This window comes from Medicago truncatula, chromosome 7, assembly GCF_003473485.1.
Source record: "Medicago truncatula cultivar Jemalong A17 chromosome 7, MtrunA17r5.0-ANR, whole genome shotgun sequence".
Classification (NCBI taxonomy): Eukaryota; Viridiplantae; Streptophyta; class Magnoliopsida; order Fabales; family Fabaceae; genus Medicago; species Medicago truncatula.
Window position 1 is genome coordinate 34,855,613 of NC_053048.1, and position 26,626 is coordinate 34,882,238.

The 26,626-nt window shown below is 35.1% G+C and overlaps 2 protein-coding genes across 4 annotated transcripts; one reads left to right on the forward strand and one right to left on the reverse strand.

The window, feature by feature from the left end:
* Positions 1-760: 760 nt before the first annotated feature.
* Positions 761-16,168, reverse strand: LOC11430085 (kinesin-like protein KIN-UB). 3 transcript variants are annotated; one of them, XM_003623680.4, is made up of 19 exons: positions 15,841-16,164; positions 13,811-13,911; positions 13,553-13,675; positions 13,170-13,355; positions 12,772-12,993; positions 12,482-12,635; positions 10,688-10,837; positions 10,356-10,444; positions 9,564-9,767; positions 8,464-8,571; positions 6,435-6,569; positions 6,209-6,340; positions 5,577-5,715; positions 4,957-5,049; positions 4,113-4,238; positions 3,837-3,962; positions 2,968-3,111; positions 1,522-1,650; positions 761-1,440 (listed from the first exon to the last, which is right to left on the reverse strand). In XM_003623680.4, exons 1-19 carry the CDS (start codon positions 15,983-15,985, stop codon positions 1,280-1,282), a joined length of 2,667 nt encoding a protein of 888 aa, XP_003623728.2. In that variant the 5' UTR covers positions 15,986-16,164; the 3' UTR covers positions 761-1,279. The 3 variants fall into 3 exon arrangements, with proteins under 3 accessions (XP_003623728.2, XP_039683530.1, XP_024626909.1); XM_039827596.1 differs by lacking the exon at positions 15,841-16,164 and adding an exon at positions 15,413-15,523; XM_024771141.2 differs by lacking the exon at positions 761-1,440 and having other exon boundaries at positions 1,516-1,650; positions 2,968-3,082; positions 15,841-16,168.
* Positions 16,169-20,870: 4,702 nt separating this feature from the next.
* LOC11430086 (4-hydroxy-tetrahydrodipicolinate synthase, chloroplastic) lies at positions 20,871-23,875 on the forward strand. Its single transcript, XM_003623681.4, has 3 exons — positions 20,871-21,146; positions 22,160-22,240; positions 22,750-23,875. The coding sequence occupies exons 1-3, from the start codon at positions 21,055-21,057 to the stop codon at positions 23,675-23,677; spliced, it is 1,101 nt and encodes a 366-aa protein (XP_003623729.1). The 5' UTR covers positions 20,871-21,054; the 3' UTR covers positions 23,678-23,875.
* Positions 23,876-26,626: the final 2,751 nt, after the last annotated feature.

Here is a 26,626-nt window from a genome sequence, read left to right on the forward strand (position 1 = left end):
TTTTTTCATCTTCCACGGTCTGTCTTTTTAATTTTAGTCACTTTAACGTGAGTTCATATTATTTCTTCTAAACTATTCATAGCTTTCATTCCAAAAATAATAAAGGGTCATGTTAACTAGTGTCCAAAAACTTTGGAAATGAAAAGAACATTTTTCACACTTTTAAGGGAGTGATTAAGTTTCAAGAAATTATTTCATAGCTTTCAGTTGTATTCAAGTTCTTTTCTTTTAATTCCGGTTGGTCCCTCAAAGTTGATCCTAACCTTCATATATTCAATTCTAGGTTTTTATTAAGGATGATTAGCAAAACAAAGTCCAAGGACACTCTTTTCAACACTTAACAAAATGATATTCAAACAGTGTATGAGATTACCTACTATTTGAATTGTAATTCAAATTTTATTATAAGATGTAAGATTCATGATCAATAAAAATACATTTTTAAATTAAAGGCAAGCAATAGTAAAAATATAAGTTGAATATGTCTAGTTATTTAGACATGAATCCCAATTTGAATATCGATTCATTCAAATGAATCAAAAAGCATGAACAACATATCTTCTTTCAAAGAAATGAACTCAGCATAGCCAAAACAAATTTCCCCAATAAATCACTCCCAATGTTATGAAAGTGTTCAGAAGTGCATTAATTAAGATTCAGACAAACAGCTAACATGCTTTACCAAATGAAATTGTGTGTTAGATGCCAAGATCCCTTCAATATGTGGATTGGAATTGAATCTCTTATAAGATGTCAAATCTTTAAACGAATCTAGTTATCTTCTGAGATTAGCTGAGGTTAGTCTCCTTAGTTACATTACAATAATTTGGTCTCCCAAATTATAAAACTCCAATACTTTGACAAATCAGAACAATTACTTTCTTGCATTGGCATCTAAAAAATATGATAATTTGCATTACTTACACAAATCAATAATAAAATACAACAGTAGGCAGTTCCATATCATTTGGTCTTTTCAAAATTTGACTAACCCACTTTTACCTTGACATATATTCCCACCTCCCACCACCCACCCAAAATACCACATCTCTCTTCATCTACTTCCCCCTCTCTAACTTACATACTTACATTCTAGGTCAGTGATGGCTAGATATCACGAAAGTACTTGCTAAATCCCTGCTTCTCTTGATTTAAATAAAAATAGCAAGGTTTGCAACAACTGCCCTCAAATGCCACTTAAAATAATCTGAAGTACCAGTAGATTGGTCTCACAAGCTGTAGGACAGGAAATAATATGCAGTATCAGGCAGAGTTGTACTCAATATTCTACACGCAATCGCCGCAATTCAGATTTGAATGGTGTGATAGAACTGAGAGTCCTATGAGCAAGACTCCGTATATCCTCTCGTGAACAATCCCTTGAAATCCTGACGAGTTCCCAAAGAGCACCTCCGCTAATCATGTCTTTGGCATTTGCTTCTGCAATATGTACAACCTCAGTTGCAAGTTTTATGATATGTACTTGCAAAAAATGAAAAACACGATAAGAAATCATATTACCATGCTGTGCCAAGTGGCAGAGTGCAAGCTCAATGTGACGCCTGATTGGTGCAGCTTCATTATTAGCATTTTGTACTATCCACGGAAGTGCACCATCTTCTATCAATATAGACCTGCCAGTTTTTACCCCTGAGAGTGAAAAATATAACAGTAAGAGTAATTCCATAGCTTTGTCCTCAAATACCAAGAACCTATGAAGCACGGATACTGACTCGAACACGCCGACACCGCTAATAATTTGAGAAAATTACATAATTCGGTGTAATTACAAGTGTCGGTGTCGGACACCAGGACACGCCTAATCCAAGGAATGTCCGTGCTTCATAGCCAAGAACACATAAGAACCGTTTTAGTTTTTCTAGTGAATAGGAGTAGTGTGACGTGGATGCTACTGTCGAGAACCGTTTGGAAGTAAGAACATTTTCTTATATGAAAAGTGGGCCCACTATAAGTTATTATTTGAAATTACTATGTGAGTAAAATATGGTCTATGTTCTTCATTGTGACATGGGTTGGGTTGACCCACTTAAATTTATAAGCACCAAAAATTAGTTATGGTCTAAATAGGGCTGTCAAATGGGCCGGCCCGGCCCAGCCCGTCTCGGCCCGGTGGGCCAGCTCATATAAATAGGTCTGAGTGGGTCGGCCCACTTGATTCATGGGCTACTCAAATTGAGCCCAGCCCAATTAGTAGTAGGCTACACGGCCCGATGGGCCAGCCCGGTCCATATTTCAAAATGTATTATTTTGTTTTTTTTGGAAATTGGAAAAAAATTGTGAACAATAAAGCATATCACATATTTTTTTTAATAAAAACATATTACATAAATTATTATACATCGAATAAATCACATGTCTTCGTAAACTTAGTTAAATTATATATAAAACGCCTATTAAATCAACATCCATAAAGATAAATAGCACAAAAGAATCAATGCAAAAGTAGAGTATTTATCATAACTCACAAAGTGAACCTTGAAGACATCAAATTTCAATATTACATAATAAAATAATTCAGTCTTACCTAATAAAACTATTTATACACTATTTTTTTAATGGGCCGGCCTGCAAGCCCGGCGGCCCAGCCCAGGCCGGCCCATCTAAAATGCAGGCCCGATGGGCTGGCCCAAAAAGATAGGGTCGTTGTTTTCATGCCTTTTTTACGGCCCGGCCCACACTAAAACAGAGGGCCGATGGGCCTGGCCCATTTTGACAGCTCTAGGTCTAAACCTCTTTATTTCGTCACTTTCTCTTTAGTGCTAGAAATATTCAGTTTCTTTCTGGGAAGTGTAGTGGAGTGGGCAAAAAAGAAGAGAGTGGCTTGCCAAGATACGTGAAATTTACCTTAATTATAGGATGACTCGCATTTTGGTGACAGTTTCTATAAACAACTTTATACATTTTACACTTAACATTTTCATGTTGAGAACGAGGAAGAAAGTAGACCTTGATTAGAAGCTCGAGACTCGCATTTTGCAAAATTGGCGATTCCTCGTGCAACTTGGGAAAGAACGTCTGGATGTCCACATCTTACTATTCCCAGTAATGCCTTGATACCTCCCTGAGATCTCAGAGTCATCAATATTTTATCTGGATGAAAATGCAAAGACAACATTATGAATAAACTTACACAACATGTCTAGTGATGGTCATACGAAGATAATGGAAATTCTAAAGGGTTAATGGTGCTTTACCCCCCTGTAATATAGGTCATTTTTGGTTTTCCCCCCTCTAAAGTAGAAATATTACTCTTGTAATCTCTAAAATAGAAAGTCCCGAAATGTTTCAGCTTTACACTACTTTGGAAAATTATGCAAATTAAATCTCTCTGAACAGACTGATTATATGAAGAGAATGGATTCTCTCCATTGAAATTCTCTCATTTTTTTTCTGAATTGTTACATCTTAACCATCAAACATGAGAGAGAGAGAGAGAGAGAGAGAGAGAGATGAAACTATAAAGAAAATATGGGATTGAGTTTGTGGTTGAGATGTGATAAGTGAGAAAAAATGAGAGAATTTCAATGGAGAGAATCCATTCCTTTATATGAAGTAGCATCTGCATTAATTTATTCCATCAGAGTCGATGTAAAGTAGCATGTGAATCATCAAGACCAACCATTCAGGATTAGTCGTCAGTCATGGCGTCAAAATACAACCAACTATGAGTACAACACCAACCTGGTATGCCTTTAAGTAATTTCCCAATTGTTTTTATTTGATAGTTATAAGATATATATTCAAATTTTAGATTTTAGCTACATGAATGACAAGAAATATACCAACATGAATAACTAGAAAACAGGGAGCTGTACCATTTCCACATAGGTTAGCAATTGCTCCAGCAACCATTCGAAGAGTTTGGGGATCTTCAGCATCAGATGCAGCCATTGACAAGAGAGTAATTCCTCCTTCAGCCATTATAAGTTCTTGATTCGCTTCTGAATTGCCACAAAAGAAAGCAAGACAATATCAAAACAAAAATTAGCTAAATGTACAACCACAAATAAACTGTACTGGTAACAAAGTCTGATGCAAGATCATGTTATCTAAAACATCTCATAATAAAAAAGAACTACAATATTCATTACCATTCATAGCCAGATTGGCAATTGCCCCAGCAGCAACTCTGCGAACAGTTTCATCCTCATATCTTCGAAGAAGCATCAGCAAGGAAGTAAGACCACCAGATTCAACAATTCTCTTTTGATTGGCCTCTGCATGTTAGATTGAGATAAATCACTAAACAATGAAAGTGTGGAAAGAAATGAGGAAATAGTCCGGGGGAGGGAAGCAAAGAAGTGATTGAAGTTGCTTTCAACAACATTTACCGATAAGAAAAAAGAAACATGGAAATATAACATGCAAACGGAACCAGATATGGAATTTTCCTGATGAGAAACAACCCAAATAGTACATTGAAGGGACAGTCAACAGAGAATATTTAGAATTTCTAACAAAAAATTAGAAAAGGGAAAACAAAGATTGCTATTATTGTAGGTCTATGATTTAAAGAAAAAAAAATGCAGCAAGATTATACATGGCGAAAACAAAGCTAGCTATATTTGTAGGTCTATCAATGGTTTTGACTTATATGGATACATCACTAAAAACCGATAACCCATTCACTTAATGCAAGTTTTGCACACGATAGTAGTAAGCAAGAACCACAGAAGCTCAATTCTCAGAATCTACAAATTGAGCTTCACAAATGAAGATAGGGGTCGAAAGCATGAGCAAGATATAAGCCAAATATCTGAAAGCTCTGTTTTCTGAACAAAACAAATTTGCAAAAGGATGGCCTTTTTTATTTCACCCATCCAGAATTCTTACATCACGAACAAAAGACAAAGACTGAAAAAAGAAGAAGAAATAGAACATCTGGTAACAGTAGAGGATCAAATAAAAGAGCCTTAAGAAGAATTTAGCTTCTACCTTCGGCTGCTAGGTTGGCCACCACTTTCACAGCATGAATTCGTACATTGGCATCATCCGACTCCAGCAATGACAATATCTTTTGCAATCCAACTGTTAAAACAATGTGAGTCATATATACATTGATGATCTATGTTTATTCCAGTGTTGTAAACAGTGCAGTATATCAGTGTAGCAGAGCGGCCCCTGGCCGCTATAGGACATGCAGTAGAAGAGCAGTTCAGTGTAGTGGCCATAGCAGCCATTTGAAAATTCATTCATTGAAATTGAATATATCAGTGTAGTGGACATGCAAACGGAAGTTTTCACCAGATATGGAATTTCACAAGTTGAAAAAAACCCTTAAAATTTATAGAGCCTGGCTTTTTAACTTGGGGTAATTTAGGAATTTTGCAATTAAAAGACACCAGAACAGTGTTTGGGCTTCTCTCTCACTATGTCTCACTGGTCAGTCATAGCTAGTTATTGAATTCTTATATGTATAGAATAGATTATAAAAACGGTATAAAAATTTCAAAATAGCAGTCTTTGCACTATCTCACTATAGCGCTTTTGTGGCTGGCTGCTATCCAAGATTGAGAACACTTGTGTAATCAATGCATAACTCAGACAACTTGTACCTTGCTCAAAGAGTGTAGCAACAGATGACTTCTGACCATTTGCGGCATCTTTGAATTGGGAATGCCTAACTTGAGTCGTGGAGGAATCTGTTGCAGAAAATGTGCTCCCAGAGCTTCCACCTTCCAAACACCTTCTCATCTATGATCATAACATTAAACAAATGATTGTGCTGGAGTTACACTAAAAAGAAAAACGTAACCAGCAGCTAGAGACTATGTATAAACAGAAGAACTTCATACCATACAACTGCCAATTTCAATGTGCTAGCCAAGATTTCCATATATATGTAACTTTTTGATGTACTTTAAAATGTAAATATGTTAACACTGAGAAACTAGCTTCTGGTTCTCCTACATTTGCATAAGTATTTTCAAAATGCTAATACAGCTAGACTATCATGCAGTTCATTCTTCAATGTTGTCCTCACATATGTTTGGAGTAGGATTATTTTTATGACCTCTATTTGCTGATCTGCTTACGTTTACGTTGACGAGTTTCTATAACTAACATTGAAGAATGTTGTTCTTTTTTAATCACTTTTCAATTACACTGCAAAGTTAACGTATAAAATCCAAGCTAAAATTTATCATTGAAGCATATGCTTCATTTTCAGTCAACATAAAACAAATACCTGCTCAGTTTCAAAGTTCGCTTGCAATAATTGACTTCTTAATATTATTATTTCTTCTTCTAGTTTCTTCTTCTGATGAGCTTCATCCTCCAGGAGGTTGCGAAGCTTTGTAATCTCGGAATCCTCTCCTTCCTAGTACACAATAAAAAGTTTCTAATATACCAGAAATACATGAATGGAATAAAAAACAAAAGCAAGAGAGGTTTTCCATTTAAAAGAAGCTCACCTCTGGTTTTGTATATTTCCCCAGCTGCCGTTTTAGATGTGTTAGCTCTTCTTCAGCTGCCTTTCTTCTATTGCTTTCGGTTTCGAGCAGCATTTTGATCTCAGCAACTTCGTCTGCAGAAGATTGTGCAGGCCCCTGTGCCAAAAAGACATAAATAGCTAAAAAAAATAAGCACAGAATAAAATACCCAAAAGTAGGGAAAAGATGTAAATAGAACTCCACAAGGCAAACCAATTCAGAAGCCAATTGCGACCATAAATTGTACAACCTCCGTCCAAAATATACCTCACTTTAGTAAGTTGCACACAAATTAAGAAATATAGATAATTATGCATGGGAAAGAGAAATTAGAAAGTTTACAAAATCACCCTTCAGTAATGGTAGGAAAGAGAAATTAAAAGAATTGGAAAAGGAGAGCAACAAAAAGTAAGGAATATAATAGGCAAAGTAACATCAATACTTCATTGATATTATAAAACGCATATAAAACGCGACAATTTGTTTTTACTAGAATGACATATTGTGGGGCAGAGTTGGTAACAATAGGAACCAGTGAAGATTGAAGTGTTAATAATATAATTGAATTAAGCACAAGCCATAATAGCTTAGTCAAAAACAAGGAAAGCCTACTAAGAAATGCCATATGTTAGCCAAGAAACACAATTCAAATCTCATTCTCGGCTCTTGACAAAATTCTTAAATTTTCAGAAGTGTATCTAAGAATTTTGTCTCGACCCTACAAAACTAATTTGTAAAATGGGGGCTGCTTAAGCCCAATAAGCATTACTTATATCATATCTCTAGGCAATGTGGGATTTCAACACCTCCTTCTCAGCCCATAACTCAATATCTGAAGTGTGAAGTTTGCAAGACTGGACATCTGCGGATGACCCAACAATAGATCTATGATAGGCTCTCATATCATCTTAAATTTTGGTTAAGCCTAACTCCGATTAGAATACCTCGAATGCCTTATGAATTTGGTGTGGGGGATGGGACTTCAACACACACCCCATGGATACAATGTGGAACTTCAACTGTAGACACATTACTGAAATTAGAATGTGCTTTCATAATTAGCACTAAGGATGGAAATGCCAGGGTTGGGTCTAAGGCAGAAATATGGCCTATATACTTGACATGGACCCTTTTTAAAGTTTGAGATAGCTTTTTTAAAATTTGGGCTTGACCCGAAACCTGTTTAAAAACCTACTTTACTATGATCCCTTTAAATAGGCCAACATGCCTACCTCTAAATAGGTCAAATAGGTCAAAGCCTTCAAATAAACTAACATAAATAATTTTAATATATTAAAGAAAGAATTCAATACGATAAAAATCAACCAAAAGCCTGGTTCCTAAAGGCGATAGATCAACAGCAACAATATTAATATCTTGTTGATATTAACTTAAATAGACTAGCCATTACAAGGAGAGAAAATTGATGACCTAAAGCCAGCTATTTTAGTTAAATAAATTTATGAAAAAAAACTTGACTTGACTTGGTAAATAGTATAATCATGGAATATCAATTGCAGTCGATTCCCACTCCCTAATTGGCATGATAGAAGTGTAGGGAGACTTGCTTAACGGAATTTGGAATTAGAAAGTCAATATGATTGAGTAGAAATGAAAGCATATTGACTCCAACATCTGCCTACAGCCTACGTCAGTCTTGAATTACAAAGAGAATGGAAGATAAATGTCCTCCTTAGCAAACTAACAGCACAGGAAACGCCGAAGAAGAGAAGAAAAATAAGACCAAACAAAACCACCCAATCCCTAAACATGTATATTAGAGAAAACCCATTAATGGCATAGATTGCAAATTGTGACAAAACTTGGGTTCTTTAATTGAGTTCGACCAATTCTACCAAAAGTACGTAAGCATATAATCAACAATTAGTCTGGGAACCTAGGACACACCCAGCATTCCCCCGCAGTACTAAATCAGGCTACAATAACACTATATCCAAAAAAAACTCAGTTCAACCAAAAATATGGAATATCATAGTTTAAAAAGGAATACCTCTCCATCATCAGCATTGCAATCATGTCTTTCTTGATTCAACACCAACTTCTGTTCCAGCTCCTTTACAATTCCCATATACTCCATCTGGCATTTCAGTTTCTCTTGCTACAGGGTAAAATTGTACCACTCAAGGTAAGAAATTGACCAAAGATTAAAAAAAAAAAAAGAATCAAAATAAAAATGTTAAAACATAGCATCTTCAGGGATTTAGATTTTCAAAAGAATGTGACATAAGGTAACATGTCTTATCTCTGCTTCAGAAGACAGTGTAAGGAACTAGACATAGCCTTAAAAACATATTATAGCAAACAGTGAGTGCCATGTTATAAGGAACTAGATATAGCCTTAATAATGCAGATTACCCCTTCCACATAATTGTTGGAAGGGCATAGTCCTTATACTACACCCCTATCAAGGGTTTAAAAATAAGGACAGATTGAGTGCCATGTTATATCCTAAAATATTCAGTCAAGAAAGTATGTGTGTCTATATATATATACACACACAGATGCATAAAAGTTAATTCAAAGTATTCAAGACATACAGAAACCCTCTTATTTTAGATGTCCTCAAAATAAACAAGCTGGAATTTTTCTTTAGAAAAAGTTAACGCTCATCATCAGAGTCTATCCTTGGTTAACAAGACATGGGTTTCAAAACATGGATTCCACTGAGCTAAGTCATATCCTAAGAGCTGTGTCTATAAGAGATACAGATGCCTAAAACTTGATCAAGGTTTTCCAGCAAAAACAGAAACCCTTTTATTTTAGATATATCACTTCTTATCCTCAAAAAGCACAACCTAAGATGCTTCTTTAGAAAATAACACTCATCATAGTCTCTCCTGTGTTAACAAGATATGGATTCTGTTTAGCCAAGTCATACACCATAATTACTTTACAGTCAGTAGCTTCTGTTCACAGCACCTGAAATGCTGGAACCATGCGTGAAATCATCTATTTAAATCCTAATTTATACAGCATTATGCATAACATCGGTAAAATACATCAAAACTAAAAGACTCATATTCCAAAAATAAAAAACACGCACTCAGCATTGTGCTACACTGCTAGCATAGTATAGATAATGCAACAGACCTCTAATGCATTAGCGAAGTTTCTCTCAACCTCCAAAATACGACACTGTGCCTCCAAATTTATTTTTTCAATGTCATCCTCAAAAGCTTTATGTTGCCTCTCATTTTCTGCAATGAGCTTATCTAACTGTATTTCAAGCTTTCGTGACAAGCTTTTATAATCAAACTCCTCCTTTATTTTCAGCATATTCTCAACTTTCATAGCCTGAGACATATAATGCACATCACTTACGAGTTAAATAGAAGAACATACATAAATGAGAAAATGACAATAACAACTCAGTAAAATCAACAAATTTAAGCAGAATATGATGCTAAATATGGTTAGAAAAAATTTAATGAAGAGGAATGAGCATTGAACATTGATCTAATTAAGATACCAGCAAGAGTATTTTAATGCACAAGGAGTCAGGCGTAGAATCTGCAGTCCTCAAATTATAGTATTTAATAACTTCTGACCCAAAAGGTCGGCTATGAATGGCTTTTCAGATTCAAAATACTTTCCAACAGACACCAAAATAAAAATAGGAACAAAACGAAACAGGTATTAAGAGTTAAATTGATATTTGAATAGTGCTAGCAACACACATTTTCCAACACGCTCTCTTTGGTTGGGTAAAATATACATTGGTTCCACCAAATTTTATGAGCCACATGATTTGGTGAGACCGGTGTAAATTGTAACCGATCAAAGAGAGTACGTTGAAAACTGTGTCAAAGAGTTTGTTGCTAGTGCTTTGTATGAATTAGAAGTTATATATTACAGTACAGATACTCAAATATGAAACCTGACCCTTTGGCCAAACAATATGGTGCTAGAAGTCTCTCCTCTGTGGCGTGGAGATGGACCAATAGTCACTATCAATGAAGTCCTAGCTGTGCCTGCAAAGTATTGGAAAACATCAACTGGGGTTATATAGAATAATAGAACCAAAAATTCTTATAGTTACAAAAATATTTGTGAGAAAGAAACTATAAATACGTCAATCAAGGATTTGAGAAACCAGTTCCCCCAGACAATGAATGACATTATTACACTGAAATATTTGAATTTTGATTGCATCATGTGATGAAACAGAAGATAAGCATAAGATATGTCTAAGAAAAGAGATCACGGCAACTTACCACCAAAAGAATCTCGGAGCATTCTGGTGAGCTTTGAATCACGAAATGGAACATGGGCACTATTCTCTGCTAGAGCATTAATACATTTTCCCAGTGAACTAAGTGAAAGGTTTATAGATTTAGCTTCCTCAAGCATGAGCCCTTCACTTCCTGGTGGGGAAAAAAATAACAAATATTAGGAACATGCCAACTACCCTGTTTGGATAACCAACTTCATTAAGTGCTTATGGCATTATCACTTATCATATACTCCCTCCGGTCTCAAATGTAAGAAACAAAAAAAAATGCACACATATTAAGAAAGTGGATTGACCACATTTAAGTCATTATAAAAAGTGATATTTTTCTAATTTTACCCTTGTCTTGAAGTAGTAAAGACATTAATGAGGTGGATTTAATGAGGGTAAAACTGGAATTGTGGCATTTAATAGGTTCATTTTACTATACTTTTTCTTATATTTGAGACCACCAATTTTATTTTTTGTTTCTTACATTGGAGACCGGAGGGAGTAAGTGCTTATGTATAAGTTCTTTCTATAACAAAAGATAAAATGAAGTCAAATTGTTTTAATATAAGCTATAAACTGTCTTTATAAGCTATCATGGAGAGCTTATGGAAATAAGTTGAAAACAGCTTATGAACAGGTCTTGAGCTGTTTCCATAAGCTATCTCAAAGAGTCTCATAAGTGCTTATGCTGGTAGATAAGCTCAAGAATGCCAATCCAAGCAAACCCTTAATAACAGAAGCTACTCAGCCATTGAAATTAAGAAAAGGACCAACACCGAACAAATGTACGTGTTTCAAAACCCACAAGAAATAGGGAATATTATAGGGTGGTTCATTTGAATTTAGTTATTTATTTAATTAATGTTTACTACTAGTTACAAAAAATGTTTCCCTCTTCAGTTTTTCTGTTTTCAAGATTTTGTGAAGGAGCTGGATGAAAATAATCCTTCACGAAACCCAAAACAATAAATACTTTCACCATTTCCTTTATAAAATATTGGAAATAAAAAAGGAAAAATAACATGTCAATTTTTATTTTATTTTTAGGGAAATTTTTTTTATTTTGAAATTAGTTATTAGCAAAAATCACATCAAAATAAAAACAGAAAATAAATCAAACATCCCTTAGAAGTTTCCAATTAGAATTTAGAACTTAGGAGTGCATATATCCAGAAAATTAAAAATAAAAGACGTAAAACTAACACTTTTGGATCTTTATCATCTAATGTCAGAAACCATTGAATAATCAACAAACTGAGCACTTTAAAAACTCTTCATATTGGGGGGGATTGGGTTAGCTCAACCAGTTTGAGCTAAGGGTTAACGGAGTTGGAGGTCTTGGGATCCCAGGCAAAGGAGAAAGATATTAATCTAACAATTAATTAGTAATTACTAACATTGGCCATTTCAAAAAAAAAAAACAAAAAAAAAAACACAACTCTTCATATCAGAGATAACAGGTAACATTGACAGAAGTACGAGTAATAAAATCATGCTCGTCAAAAAATGATAATAAATGTAATCAAATTACCAATACCAATAAAAATAACTTATTAATTCTTCTAAAAAACTTTAGAAATGTATAAAAAATAAACACGTATGTATAAATTGGCAAGCAAAGTTCTACTTCTCGATATATCCACATTTTCCTGCAACAATGCCATTGCCAGCATAATGCATGCATTCATCCATGACAATCCTTCATGGAGAAGCCACTCTCAGAACATGGTGATTCATGACATGCATGCCATAATTACTAAACACCGAATTTAAGTTCAGTGCACACCTGATTTGTGAACACGCTCTGAACCTGCTAAGTCTACCACAACCAACTTGCTCTTCCGAACAAGTGGTTTTGAAGGTTTAATCAAGTGAGAGGCATCACCATTTTGACTAGATACAATATCTTCGCTTTCTACGACAGACCTCTTAATATGTACCTGTTTAATAAAAATAAAAAAAATATAACTTATCAAGATTGGCTGTTATTTTTAAGGAATTGCAAAAAGACGATAATTGCATTTCTTTATTTGCAACGTATAAAAAATAAAAGTGACACAAGTTTTATTATTTTACCGTCAGCATAGCGTGACTACGAGAAGACTCGGTGTTCATTTTGGTATTAGCAGCAACCCGGTTAGCTTCCCCTATTCTTAACAACTCCAAAAAGCTCTGCTGATCCCTGATTTCTACAATAGTTGCCCCAGGCAAAGATACATCACCAGTTCTTGGATCTTCCACTATCGGAATGTTATCGTTTGCTGGATTAAGCAAGTCCTGAAGAGTCTCCATGTAAAGCTACACATTTATAGCATACATATATGAGATAAAGTTTTCACAAAACTTAAACTACCCTATAAATGTTGTGAACAAGGAACTATTTCATGATTAAACAAAATAAGGGAAAAAAAACTAGAAGATAAAAGTTGATAGATATGATTCAAAAAACAGTAATGCACATAAAAATATACAACCTGATGATATGAGACAGTGACAGAATCAGTATCTGGAGATAAATCGGCAAGAATATCCTCCATGGAACGCACCATGATTCCACGACTTGATGTGTCTCCTTCCCCCAATTGTCCAAGAGTAAAAGTTTTCCCCGTTCCAGTTTGACCATAAGCCATTACAGTCCCATTATAACCATCAAGAACACTCTGCCAGCCACATATCAATCACATGTTAAACAGTATAACATTGAAAAAAAGGACAATATCGTAGTGAATACAGAGTGTTAAAACCAGAAAAGATTTTTATTAAATCATAAATAACATCAATATGAAACAGAAATGGATAGGATAGCTGGGCAAAGGAAGTTAATTCAACATTTAGGATGTGCGCCATTGTAACAGACCTCTACGACTGGCTTAGCGACAACCTCATAGACACGCTTTTGTGATGCAGATTGAGTAAGCACCTCATCAAACTCATAAGTGTCTGAATCCCAATTGTTTCTGCGAAGTTTCAGTCTTTTAAGCTGAAGGAGAGTAAAAATACAAAAGGTCAAACATCAAACAAGGCATGTGCATAAAACAATCCAAAAAATGTATCTACAAATCAAAGCAATACGCAAATTCTACAGATGGTTATTAATCAAGTAATATGAATGCACCTCTGGTTGTAATTCAACACAGTCACCAAAATCAGCATCTGCCATCTCTTCTTCAGCATTTCGCGGTCTCAATCTTACAGCCACTCGAACTCTTCCAGGCACTGTACACAAAATTATAGGATAATGAGTGAAGTGATGCCAACCGTTGAGATTCTAAAAGTTAGGCAACGATTGAAGTTGAGATTGAGAGTTTGAGCGAAGATAATTATGTAATGCTAATGCTTAAGTGGCCAGCACTTATCAGACTCGACATTTTTATGTATATTTATTTCTATATACTTACAATTAATCAAATGTAATGTTTGCAAGAAAATCAATACAAGTGCAACTTCCTAAGTACACAAATACATGATGAACCTATGACTTTCAATGCTGCCAATTCCAATTGTTGTCTTTGGTGTTTCCAACACCACCATATCAGAAAGCACAACAAAAAATAGAGATTTTAATTGTCACGTTGTTTTCAAGAATTGGCTTTAATTCAAAATAAAATTATAAAAAAAGCACAACGACGTCTCTCCGATATCAGACTTTGAACCCTAATATATCCACAGTCTCTAAAAATTTTGACTAGTCGTTATAAGGAACTTTAAACCCTATACCTTCCTCATGTAATGAACTGCTCAGAAGCTTTTTCACCGTCAAATAAACAATTTAAACCCATACTGTTACGGTCTCCAAGTATTCTCATACTCTAATTTTTCAATTTTTCACTTAATAATAACACACTATAATTTCAATTTTTCACTTAATAATAACACACATATCACTATGTGAAAGTTCAACTATAAATCTCTTCCAATTTACATATATGCAACCATGCGGCCATCATAGTTCCACCTCGTTACTCACTATCTCCCGAGCCATAAAGAGATTTCACCTATCAATACATCAACTTGGTGCCGCGCCTATAGTCATTACAGATCCACCCTTAATGGTCTAAGTTCCAAATCTAACATAGTCTGGCGCTATACATTACCTTTACAAGGTAAACACCATCTAGCTGAGCCTTTTTCAGGTATCACCAGATTCTCTAACTCCTGGTGTACAGTGCCCCTTAATTTCAATACAATAAACCTTCTCTGATATCCTAACATCATGTTAACTATTCTGAGTGGCGACTCCACTGTCCAACAAACTATATAATGGCCACATTCCCTTGATAACTACAAAATCCTCTTCTGGCTTCGTCCTGGTGCTTACAAGAACAACATCCAGTACTTTCTTCAAAAAGTTTCCCAAGTAACCTCAGTGCCTTCAAAACATCAATAATACAAAGTATACATCAATAATACCAAGTATTCTCCAAGTCCAACACTCACCTATCGAAACCTATCCTAACCATGCATTTAATATGATTCAAAGGTTGCAGCTACTAACTTCACAAATCACTTCTCGTAACAATAATTGAAAAATAAAATGCAGTTCAAATTCAAAATCCACATCACTTCAGTGATATTTTCCATTAGAATGATACGAGGAATATAAGACTAATAATACGGATGAGTTTAAATATGATAACGCAAAAAAACTCGACAAAATAAGATAACACGTTAGATAAACCTACTAATCAAAGCACATTCAAAAGCTCATAGACATTACTTTTCTAATCTAATTGAAAATTCTGCAATCACAGTCACATCTTCATCATCTACGAGCTCGAAGTACACGAGATATCAATAATTCCAGATCTAAAGTACAGCTATGCAATTTTAAATAAACAATATCAATCATGCATCTGATTAATATTCAATTCAACAAACGGTTGGTCCTATATCACGTACTAGCTTTCCAATTCACATTTCTAACAATCAAAATTTACCTAAACTACACACGGAGTAAACATGAACAAAAATGCACAATCAACAACGAATCCGTGCAATTCGTGAACAACCGCTATAATCATTAGGTCAAGCAAAAAGTCATAATCAAGAGTGTGAAGAGCTTAATTATTGCGACCTAATCGTAATTAAGAGGTGCATTACCACATTTGAATCTGGTTAATTAGGTAATGGTGAAATTGAACTAACCGGCATCGTTTTTAGCGGCGGAGTTAGAGCGGCGAGGAGCGGATCCTCCCGGTAAGGGAGAGGAAGCTCGGGGACGAGGTTTGAGAGGACGATCGAATTTGGCGCTTCCTCTTTGGGCGCCATTACGGTTGAGATTTGAGGCCATCGTGTGAGAGAGAGTGGGAAAATGGTGTTTAGCGGTTTTTGGAAAGTTAAATAGAAGAAGGAGGAGGAAATGGGAGGTGTTGTGGGGTCCAGTGTTAGAGTGTGGGGTTGTTGATAGGTGGTGGGACCCACTGTAGTTTATAGTTGTAGTACTTACTTTGAAAGTGAGATGAGAGGGAGAGGAGAGAGACCGTGGACTGTGTAGACCGTGGAGTGGAGGTAAACAATTTAAAACACACTGTTTTCTTATTTGTTAGTTTCGTTAGGTCTCGAGTAATTACTTTTTCTCTCATTTGTTTTATTATGTTTACACTTGTTTAATTTAACAAATTTCATCTAAAAAAATGTATCGTACATTAATTTTGTTTGATGTCTTCTATTTTATATTTTTTTTTATATTCCGTACACTTATTTAATACTAAAAAAATACATCGCACCAATTTTATTCATATCCTCTTGCCTCTTTTTTTTTCTATCCTCTTACCTTTTTTATTGACAATATTTTGTACACTTTTTTTTAACACAATTTCATGTCTTTATTTCATTCCTATCATGTTGCTTTTTTTTTTTTGCAATATTTTCTACACTTATTTAATACGTTTACAAACAGAATACCCTAGATTTCATGCAAACTCGGCTACCCTAATTTCCATGTAAACTTCGTTATATATACCAAGCCCTAAACGTGTTTTTCTCAACAAAACAAAAAAACTAAACCGTGGTAAATTTCACACACAACACAAGAATCATATATTTTGATATTTAGAGGTTTGCAAATGGAAGGACATGATCTTACAACTTTCCTCTCATACCATTGCTTAACTGGTAACTTTGATTCAATTCTGAATTTTTTTTCTTCCATTTTTTGGATTGTTATTATTAGTGTTTTTTGAATTATACAACTGTCATACTTTTTTGTAACATGTTGTTTTCCATTGATTTGGTAGGTCCTTTGATGACTCATCCTGTTAGTGAGATGGACGAGACTGTCACCAAACTTCAATTGAAGTACAGAACATACATAGTTGAGTACGACATAGAAGATGTAATTTGTCGTTTTCCATCCTAACTTCTTGCTCTTTTTTTGTTTTTCACGAAAACTATCATTATGCAATATATTATTTGACATCAAAGGACTTAAAGTTTTAGTGTGAAATACAATATTGCAGTTGCCAGCACTAAGCAGTTTACGTAATACATAATACAAAACAGTGTGAAATACAATATTTGTCGTTTTAAAGTCATTACTACTCCTATTACTTTTGCTTGCTGCTATTACGTTACCCTATTTTTATTTTTATTTTTGGTTTGTTGTTGTTGTTAGGCGCCTCTGCTTTGGCCCCATATCCACCGTCGCTAGCTCTCGTTGAGTTTTTGTGTTGTTTTGTTGTTTCGTGCCTCAACTATGTTTTGGTGCCTTGACTAGAGTGACGTCGAGATCGGGGGTCAGACTTTGCCTCAAGTTTGTTTTTGGATATTTATGGTCTTTTCCTCAATGGCTCTCGAGTAGAGAGGTGGTGGAATTCGAAAAAGCATTGGAAAAGAACATTATGGGTGTCAAATTGGGCTCAACTATGGTGATGACAAGACGATGTTTGGTTTGGAGGGTTGTTCTTTGGGTTAGGTGGTTTTTAGAGGTTTTTTTTTTTTTTTTTGTGTGAGTAGCAAGCGATGAGTGTTTATGGTTTTTGTTTTTCAGTGGTTGTTTGCAATGGAGTTTTGATTAATGCGGTGATGTTGGTGTTGGGGGTTGCTTGTTATGGATGTTGAAGGTAGGTCGTGGGTAGTTGGTGTGTGTTTTGGCGTCTTTTTTCGTTTTTTCTTTTTGATGTTCCGCATATATACGACACCTATGTTTTGTAGTTTTTGGACGACCGGTCTCTGTTCGTCTTGTGCAGGGATCAAGTATTTTAATAAAATTTGACGTTCAGAAAAATATATGTAAAAAAATTTAAATTACATTGAAAGTATAAGATATTTGTATTGATTATTATAAAAAAAATCCCGGGATCAATATTTGTCACTAATGCATAAAAAAAATATGGGAGAAATATTATCCGTTGATAAGTATAAAAAATACGGGATATATCTTTGTCATTGATACATATAAAAATAAAATTTAATGATAGAAGACCCTTTGTCTCATTTAAAAAATTTGTGTAAAGTTTTGGGCAAGAGAGGTTGAATGTTTATTAAATACTACTATTAAAAATTATAAATAAATAATATATACATGTGAGCTTGATTTCATTTCCTAAATATATGGACGTCTCCATTGTTGATCTCTAAAGGTATTTTTTTTTCTCTTTTTATTAACTCTAAAGGTACTTCTTAGCATGACTTATAATTACATTGAAAATGGATCATCTCTTGCCTTTATTGTTCAGCCATCCCTCATGCGTTTCATCCAATAGCTCAGAATTCATAACAAATAAATAAATAAATACAAAACAGCAATTTTGAAAAGAGAGAGAAACATAGATGAGTGGCTGAAATGATTGCACGACAGACAACAACAGAGAAAGTGCAGGAGAGAATCCAGATCCAATTACATTAATGAGTAAATATACAAAAACTTTTAAAACGTGCTTCTGATGTTGACTTCGCCATCCACTCGGCTCCTCCAGAAGACGTCCTCCATTCGATTTAGAGTGACGCCTCGCGAGTCTTCTTCCATAGGACCTGGTTTTTTTTTTGTGCTATTTTCTTTTGTCCTTGATTAACTTTGTAAAAAAAAAAAAAAAAACTCTTAAAATGTTAAGCGTGCGGCTTATTGTTCAAATATAATATATATATATTTAATATATATTTTAGGTTGAAAAGGAAAGTCTTATATCCAAACCACGTTTTTAATTAAATGTAGGTTTAAGGACATTTGTTCTTAAAAAAAATGCTTAAGGACATTTGTTTTTTCTTCTAATGGCTGAAAATCCACTTTTGTTAAAAATTTCAAAATAAAATAGTAAGGTGACCCGCTCCCTCCTTTTTTGTTTCTTTTGCCTATTGAAGGTCTAGATGTTATGATGTCAGAGATGGTGATTGCTAACATTTTTGAGGGATACTCGGTGGGTTCAACTAATTCTATGGCGATTTCTAACCTTCAGTTTGTTGATGACGCTTTGTTGCTGGGTGTCAAGAGTTAGGCCAATGTTCGAGCCATGCGGGCGGTGTTATTATTGTTTGAGGTGATGTCTGGTTTGAAAGTCAATTTTCATAAAAGTATGCTGGTTGGGGTGGATATTTCTGAGTCTTGGCTGGTAGAGGCAACCTCAATTCTGAATTGCAAGGTTAGTCATGTTTCGAATCTGTACTTGGGCCTCTCTATTGGGGGAAATCCTAGTAGATTGACATTTTGGGATCCTGTGATGCATATCATTAAGTCTAGACTGTCAGCGTGGAAAAGTCGTTTTTTGTCTTTTGGGGGTCAACTGACAGTGCTAAAATCTGTTTTGACCTCATTGTCTGTCTATGCTCTTTTTTTCTTCAAAGCTCCGTCAGATATTATCTCTTCCATTGAATCTTTATTTTTATTTTTTTTGGATGAGAGTGAGGATTATAGGAAAATACATTGGATTGGTTGGAACACTATTTGTCTTAGAAAGGAGAATGGAAGTTTGGGGGTTATGAAGTTGAGCAAGCTTAACTTATCTTTGTTAGGGAAGTGGTATTGACGGTTGTTGGTTGAAAGAGACGAGTTTTGGTATAGGGTGTTGCCAGGTATGGATAGGAGGCGGGGCAGTTGGAGGTAGGGGGCAGTAGTCGTTCTTATTGGTGGAGGGAGATGGCTAGGATTAGAGATGGTTTTAAAAAGGAGGGTGAGAGTTGGTTCTCAGAGAAGGTGTCGAGAAAGGTAGGTGATGGGGCAACCACTCTTTTTTTGGCGTTACCGGTGGTTAGGGGAAGCTTCTCTTTGCCAGCGTTTTAGTCGTTTGTTTGAGTTAGCGGAGGACAAGTCGATTTCAGTAGCATCGAAGTTCTCTTTAGGTTGGGAGGAGGGGGTGAGGCGTGGAAGTGGAGGAGGAGATTGTGGGCGTGGGAGGAGGAGTTGGTAGCGGAGTGTAGGTTGTTACTTGCTAATGTTACTTTGGAGATAAATGCTTCAGATACTTGGCAGTGGCACCCCGATATTGCAGGGGGTTAATCAGTGCGTTCAGGTTACCAGACACTCTCTACTCAGATTCCTCCGGTGCTAGATGATTCAGAGAAACTTATATGGCACTATCAAGTTCCATCAAAGATCTCTACCTTAGCTTGGCAGTTGCTTCGAGACAGGATACCAACAAAATCAAACCTCATGAACCGCGACATTATTAATGTGGACGATTCTCTTTGTGTGGCGGGCTGCGGTCGAATTGAAAGCACACAACACTTGTTTATTAATTGTAATTTTTTTGGCTTGTGGCTTGATTTTTCAGGTGTTGATCACAAAGTCCAAAGCACCCACTTCTCTCAATTTACAAATTATTTGGGTGGCAAGAGGAGTTGTAGATTATTTCTTCAGCTTATGTTGCTTCTTTGCGTGTGGCTCATATGGAAAGAACGTAATAATATAATTTTTAGTAATGTTCATTCTTCCATTATGGAAATTTCGAAAAAAGTTAAGTTCCACACTTATTGGTGGTTAAAGGCGAATAGCGCATCTTTTGTGTACGGTTGCGAGCAGTGGCAGTCAAACCCTTTGTGTTGTTTGGGTATAAGACATTGCTAGTCTTTATATATATTTATCATACATCTGATTCTTGAACGTCCTCTTTAGTATACCTTATATTTAAGAGGTGTCTCATTTGTTATTAATATATTCCATTTTAGTTTGTTGAAAAAATACAAAATAGTAAAATATAAATTTCAATGAAAAAGAGTTATTTTTACCCCTTTAATAGACAAGATTTCCTGTTTAGAATTAAATAATCGAAGAAGCGCACGCAATAGTCCTGGCAGCCGCCCTCACATTTCTGAGACCATAAATCACACATTAGTCTTCCCTTCCACAATGATAAACAAACTCTTCATCCAACAACACACTCTCAAAGCGACACCGTTTTCGTTCTTCTACTTCTAGGGTTTTGAGTTATGGCTACATTCAAGACCTATACTGGCGTGTGCTTCACAGGATCCGCTTTTCCGCTTCATCCTTCCAATGTTGCTACTAACAAAACCATTAGGTTCAAATGTTCCATTTTACTTATCATTATCAGCTACTAATTGTTAATGTCTTTTTTTTTTTGAACTTTTTTGTTCTGATTTGATTTGTGTTCATGCATGTGTATTGTAGTTGATTCTATACGAACATTGTTGATGAGGTTGTTTATTAGTTGAATAGTTGTTATGTTTGAACAAGGATTTTGTGGGCATGTGTGTTGATCTGTTAAAACATTTATCCTTTGCTAATTACGAAATTGAGTGTTTTGTAAAAAATAGCTTAATAGTGGTATAATTGAGAGAATAAAATGACAAGCTACTTGAATTAGCTTATAAAAACACGCTATACACGCGTGAGAAAATGATGGTAACTTAGGCCCTGTTTGTTCAAAAATAGCGGATGGTTGATAAACTAGCTTATAGCGGATGACCTATAAGCTAGCTTATAGCGGATGACTTATAAGCTAGCTTATAGCTGATAGCGGATCAGCTAGTTGGCTGAATTTGTAGTGTTTGATATAATTAGCGGTTGAAGTAGCTTACAAATATGAAATGACATAAAAAAATGTATATTTAATTGATATTTTTATTTTTTCAACAAAGATTGTAGGGGTAAAATTCAGATAAAAAGTAAAAAGTGATAAGCTATAAGCTACTTGAGTTAGCTTATCAAAGAAAGCTATAAGCTCATAAAAATAAGCTATAAACTCATTAGAAAATGACAGTAACCAAATGGGTCTTTTGTCGTCATACGAGCTTTAAAAGCTATAAGCTCAAATGTGTCTTACTAAATATACCTTAAACATGTCTTTTTTAGGGATATGAGCTTATAAGCTAACTTATTGTGCTTGCCAAACAGACCCAATATGTTGTTTCATCATTGAGCCTACTCTGTTTTCTTATTTTGCGTTAAGGCTTATTTGTCTTCATGTATGAGGCTCGTGATTGATACTGATTGTGCTGCCGAGAAACTTAATTACCGTACCATCAATCCAATTTTTTGTTTGTTTAATGTTAAACGTTTGTCTGTATTCAGGAACTCTTCCTGGAAGCCCACACAAGCAACTGTGAAATCCACTTTTCACCTCCCAATGCGGAGTTATGAGATGAAAAATAGGTAGGTTTGAATAATGAATTTTCTGTTCCAAGTTCATTTGTTTTTATACTAAATTCTATATTTTCCATTTGTTTTCATCTTTTAATTTTTTGGGTTTATGCTTTATATGTTATGTGGGGCTATGTCTAAATTGTGTAGATTGGAGGGAAGTGAGTGCTATAGAATGTATGCTCTGGATAGGATTTCTGGAAGAGACACAGAAAGTATTTTTATAATCTGATTTGTGATGAAAGTGAAACCATAGAGGAGATTTAAACAATAGACTCTCACTTATTTACACATTGGTTTTTTTTAATTTGAATTTGTTTTTCCTCTATTATTCCGTTTGAGATTTTGTTTAGACATATAAGGCTTACAACTGTACCACTGCATGTTTTAAGGAGTTTATTTAAAAACTGGTCTCATATGTTTCTGGCGTCATGGCTGCTTATTTTTGTTGCTGCTGCTTTTGTTTGTGATCCCGTATCACAAAATCAGTATTAATGAAGCTATATATATTGTATTTACAGGACTTGCACCGAAGACATAAAGTGTCTGAGATTGATAACTGCCATTAAAACTCCATACCTACCCGATGGTCGATTTGATCTTGAATCATATGATGCCTTGGTAAATATGCAGATTGAGAATGGAGTTGAAGGTGTTATTGTTGGTGGCACAACTGGTGAAGGCCAACTAATGAACTGGGAAGAGCACATAATGCTTATTGCGCACACCGTCAACTGTTTTGGTGGGAATATTAAGGTTATTGGAAATACTGGAAGCAACTCAACCAGGGAAGCAATTCATGCAACTGAGCAGGGTTTTGCGGTTGGAATGCATGGTGCTCTTCATATAAACCCTTACTATGGGAAAACCTCCTTGGAAGGCATGGTTGCTCACTTTCAAAGTGTGCTTTCCATGGGGCCCACGATCATATATAATGTGCCTTCACGGACTGGTCAAGACATTCCTCCACATGTGATTCAAAACTTGGCTCAAAGTTCTTGCTTGGCTGGTGTCAAGGAATGTATGGGAAATGACAGGGTCAAAGAGTATACTGATAATAGAATTGCTGTGTGGAGCGGGAACGATGATGAATGCCACGATGCTAGATGGGGTTATGGGGCTACTGGAGTGATATCTGTTGCAAGCAATTTGATTCCGGGTTTAATGCGAGAACTCATGTTTCGGGGCAAAAATCCTACATTGAATTCTAAGCTCTTGCCTTTGATTGACTGGCTTTTCCACATGCCAAATCCCATTGGTTTGAACACGGCTCTTGCTCAACTTGGAGTTGTCAGGCCAGTTTTCAGGCTGCCATTTGTACCTCTCCCTTTGGAGAAAAGGATAGAATTTGCCAATTTGGTGAAGGAAATTGGTAGACAGCATTTTGTTGGAACTGAAGACGTCCAGGTTCTTGATGACGACGACTTTTTCTTGGTTAGTCGATATTAATTAGGTGGTTAGTTGTTATTGGTTTAGGTCACCTTGTAGACTTATTGTATCCTTTCTGTTTTTTCTTTTCTTTTGTGAAACTTAAAAGACAAGATTATGTATGTTGTAGCGCTTGATTAAATAAACTCGACTACCAAGATCTTGTTTCTTTTGACTGATTACTTTGTAGTTGAAAACTGGTTCAAATTTTTTATGGAATTAAAACTCTATGCTTATTGTATGATCTACCAAACCTTGTTTCAAATATGCCAAAACCCTTTTACAGAAACAAACCCACCCATGCAATTTTAGAGGTGGACATGAAACCAGTGAAACGTTATTATAATGAAGAACAAGCTCTTGAAACATTATTGTCCCTTACATTTATGTTTTGACAATTTGCTTTCTTTGCTCTTAGTTTTTTATTTTTATTGTTGTGACTTTTCTTAAGAATTTTGCAAATTGGAGATTTGTGTCTTGTCTTTTACTGGGTATTCATCGCTTTTGTTGTCTATGATCTTCTGGAATATACCGCAGTCATAGGAAAATAGTTATAGAAAATGCCGTCACAAATTCTTAGCACCCCCCACAAAGGACTTGGTGATTTCTGGCAGAACCAGAACCTAGGACTACTTTTCACCCTACATTTAAAAAAAAATAATTATACGATGTTTTTGAAAGTGTATTTCTGGTCGGCATATTTAGTTTTGAAATATAGTTTCAATCTAGAAGGACAGGAGACTTGGGCAAGAAGCTCTGCATAAGCATTTTTTCCAAGGAATTTACCCTGGAGGAATGGGAAGAACTTTATTTCAAGTGGGACTAGTAGGAAGAATTTTGCATATCTCACTCTACATCCATGGCCTGCACCTTTTCTTCTCACTGCTCTTTCTTTCTCCACCGCCTGGATTTAAAAACGATCTTTTTCGACTATGTAAAGCATAAACTTGCACATATATCTTCCCAAAATTTATCGTCATTCGTAGGGGGAATTTACAGAAGGCCAAAAAGGATGTTATCTATTCTTCTGGATATACAAGAGTCCTCAATAAATTTCACCATTTAAGCACTTGTATGAAATAAAATCAATGACAAAAACATTGGGAAAAAAAAAATCACCCAATTATATAACTTTGAATTTTCTTGGTGTGTGGTTAATGTCTTTTTCCCCAACCAATTTTTCCTGGGCGTGTTTGATTTAAAATACGTTTTCGTCCAAACCTATTACGGTTTGTAGTGCAATGTTTTTTTGTTACAAATCCTTTATGGTTCTGCAAATTTTTAGTGAGTTGTTAATACAGATCGAGAGAGAGAGGGACATGATTGTATGAGAGACATTGTAGATATTCTCTTTTTATTTCTACTGAATCTTGCCATGAGATAATTTCTAGCTCATGGTATATAAGTGACTATCATGTCAAGTACTCATGTATAAGCTATTTCTATAACAAAAGATAAAATAAAGTCATATTGTTTTCATAGCTTGAAGTAGTTTTCAAAAACTATCTTGGGAACTTACGAAAATATTATGAATAGTATTTCATAACTTGTTTTCAAATGTTCTCCCAAACATTCTTACAACTACTTATACCAATAAACAAGTTCAAATAAGACAATTCAAACAATCTTAAAAAGACAAACAATAGTTTCAGCAGAATTAGAAGCACTAAGAAAGTCACAAAGTTCCTTTAATATCAACCATGATCATGATGAATCACCAAGTGATGGACAATCATTTGAGCATGCAACTAATGACATATTTCATGAGTCCGCAACCTTTTAAAACGCCACATTGATACAAATTCTTGATTTAATAGAGGAGGTATCAGCTGAGTTTAAAGCATTAGAAAAAACTGTATTGATTATTCAGCAATTGATGGAAAATAACCCAAGCATCTAGCTGAGTATTTTAAGATGCCAGATTTATACCACATTCTTGTACCTTTCATTTTCTGCCAAAGTTGTCCATTGGCTATAAATATGACGGAAATAGAGAATGAATGAATACATTCATGCAATTATTTTCACTACCAACTAATTTGATCTTCTATTAGATTTATAGTATTCAAGGCTCAATCAATGTAGAACCGTAAGCTCGTAAACTGCTAGTAAAATTGAGTTTTTTTTTATTACCAGCCATCACATATATATATATATATATAAATCAGCAATCAGGGAAGATATTTAAATGTTCTCAGAATAAAAGTACGAAATTTATCATAGAATCCTCAATCCTCGATCAAGCTCCCCTCTTTCAGAGAGCTCTGCCGATTGTTCAAGTTTATTAGAAAACCCTATAGCAGCTTCTATAAGGTCTGGTACATTATTTGCAAGACGCTCGTCACTAGAAGAGGGTTTATGAGAATCACCATAAGGTAGGTTTATGAGAAACACATACAAGTCATCATGCAATTCATTTTTAGTTTTCAGGTCCAAACCTCCTTATGGCAACCTTACAAGCATTGCCTATCTTCTTGGCTCTGAAACATCTAAAATAGCCTCAAAAATAAAAAACATCTCAAGAGATATCAAGCTTCGTTCCAATAAAAGAATCATTGTCCCTATATGTTCTGTTAAAACTTTTACAAATCAAAGATAATTCTGTTAAGGTTTTGGTTTTTATCACAAAAAACATAGAATTTGGCTAAAGCCACCCGACAAGGTTTGAATTTTGTTGTGTCGCCATAGCCAAGTATGCAGACTCTAATATATTTGGACTAAAATACCCTAATTTACTTTCTAATACTTGACATTAATTGTATTATAAATCTCCAAGTTCTTTGTCACAAGTACAACTGAGGGTTTAGTTGAAAAATCATAAATATTAAGAAAATGGTAATTGCAAATATTTCACAATAACATTCTTTTTGTTTGTTAAATCAAAGACAATAATAACATTCCTCTTGGTCTCATGATTATGAACCAACCAATGAATAGCCCCGTTTAAGAGCAACTCTGTTCACTGCTATC

What these genes read in the sequence shown, in the direction of transcription:
- LOC11430085 (XM_003623680.4), bottom strand. Translation starts at nt 15,985, where the DNA reads ATGGCCTCAAATCTCAACCGTAATGGCGCCCAAAGAGGAAGCGCCAAA. An exon ending in ACTTCGCTAATGCATTAGAG is followed by an intron (nt 8,572 to 9,563) that starts GTCTGTTGCATT and finishes TTTACCCTGTAG; the next exon opens with CAAGAGAAACTGAAATGCCA. An exon ending in TGCTAACCTATGTGGAAATG is followed by an intron (nt 3,112 to 3,836) that starts GTACAGCTCCCT and finishes ATTTTCATCCAG; the next exon opens with ATAAAATATTGATGACTCTG.
- LOC11430086 (XM_003623681.4), top strand. Translation starts at nt 21,055, where the DNA reads ATGGCTACATTCAAGACCTATACTGGCGTGTGCTTCACAGGATCCGCT. An exon ending in GCTACTAACAAAACCATTAG is followed by an intron (nt 21,147 to 22,159) that starts GTTCAAATGTTC and finishes GTCTGTATTCAG; the next exon opens with GAACTCTTCCTGGAAGCCCA. An exon ending in AGTTATGAGATGAAAAATAG is followed by an intron (nt 22,241 to 22,749) that starts GTAGGTTTGAAT and finishes TTGTATTTACAG; the next exon opens with GACTTGCACCGAAGACATAA.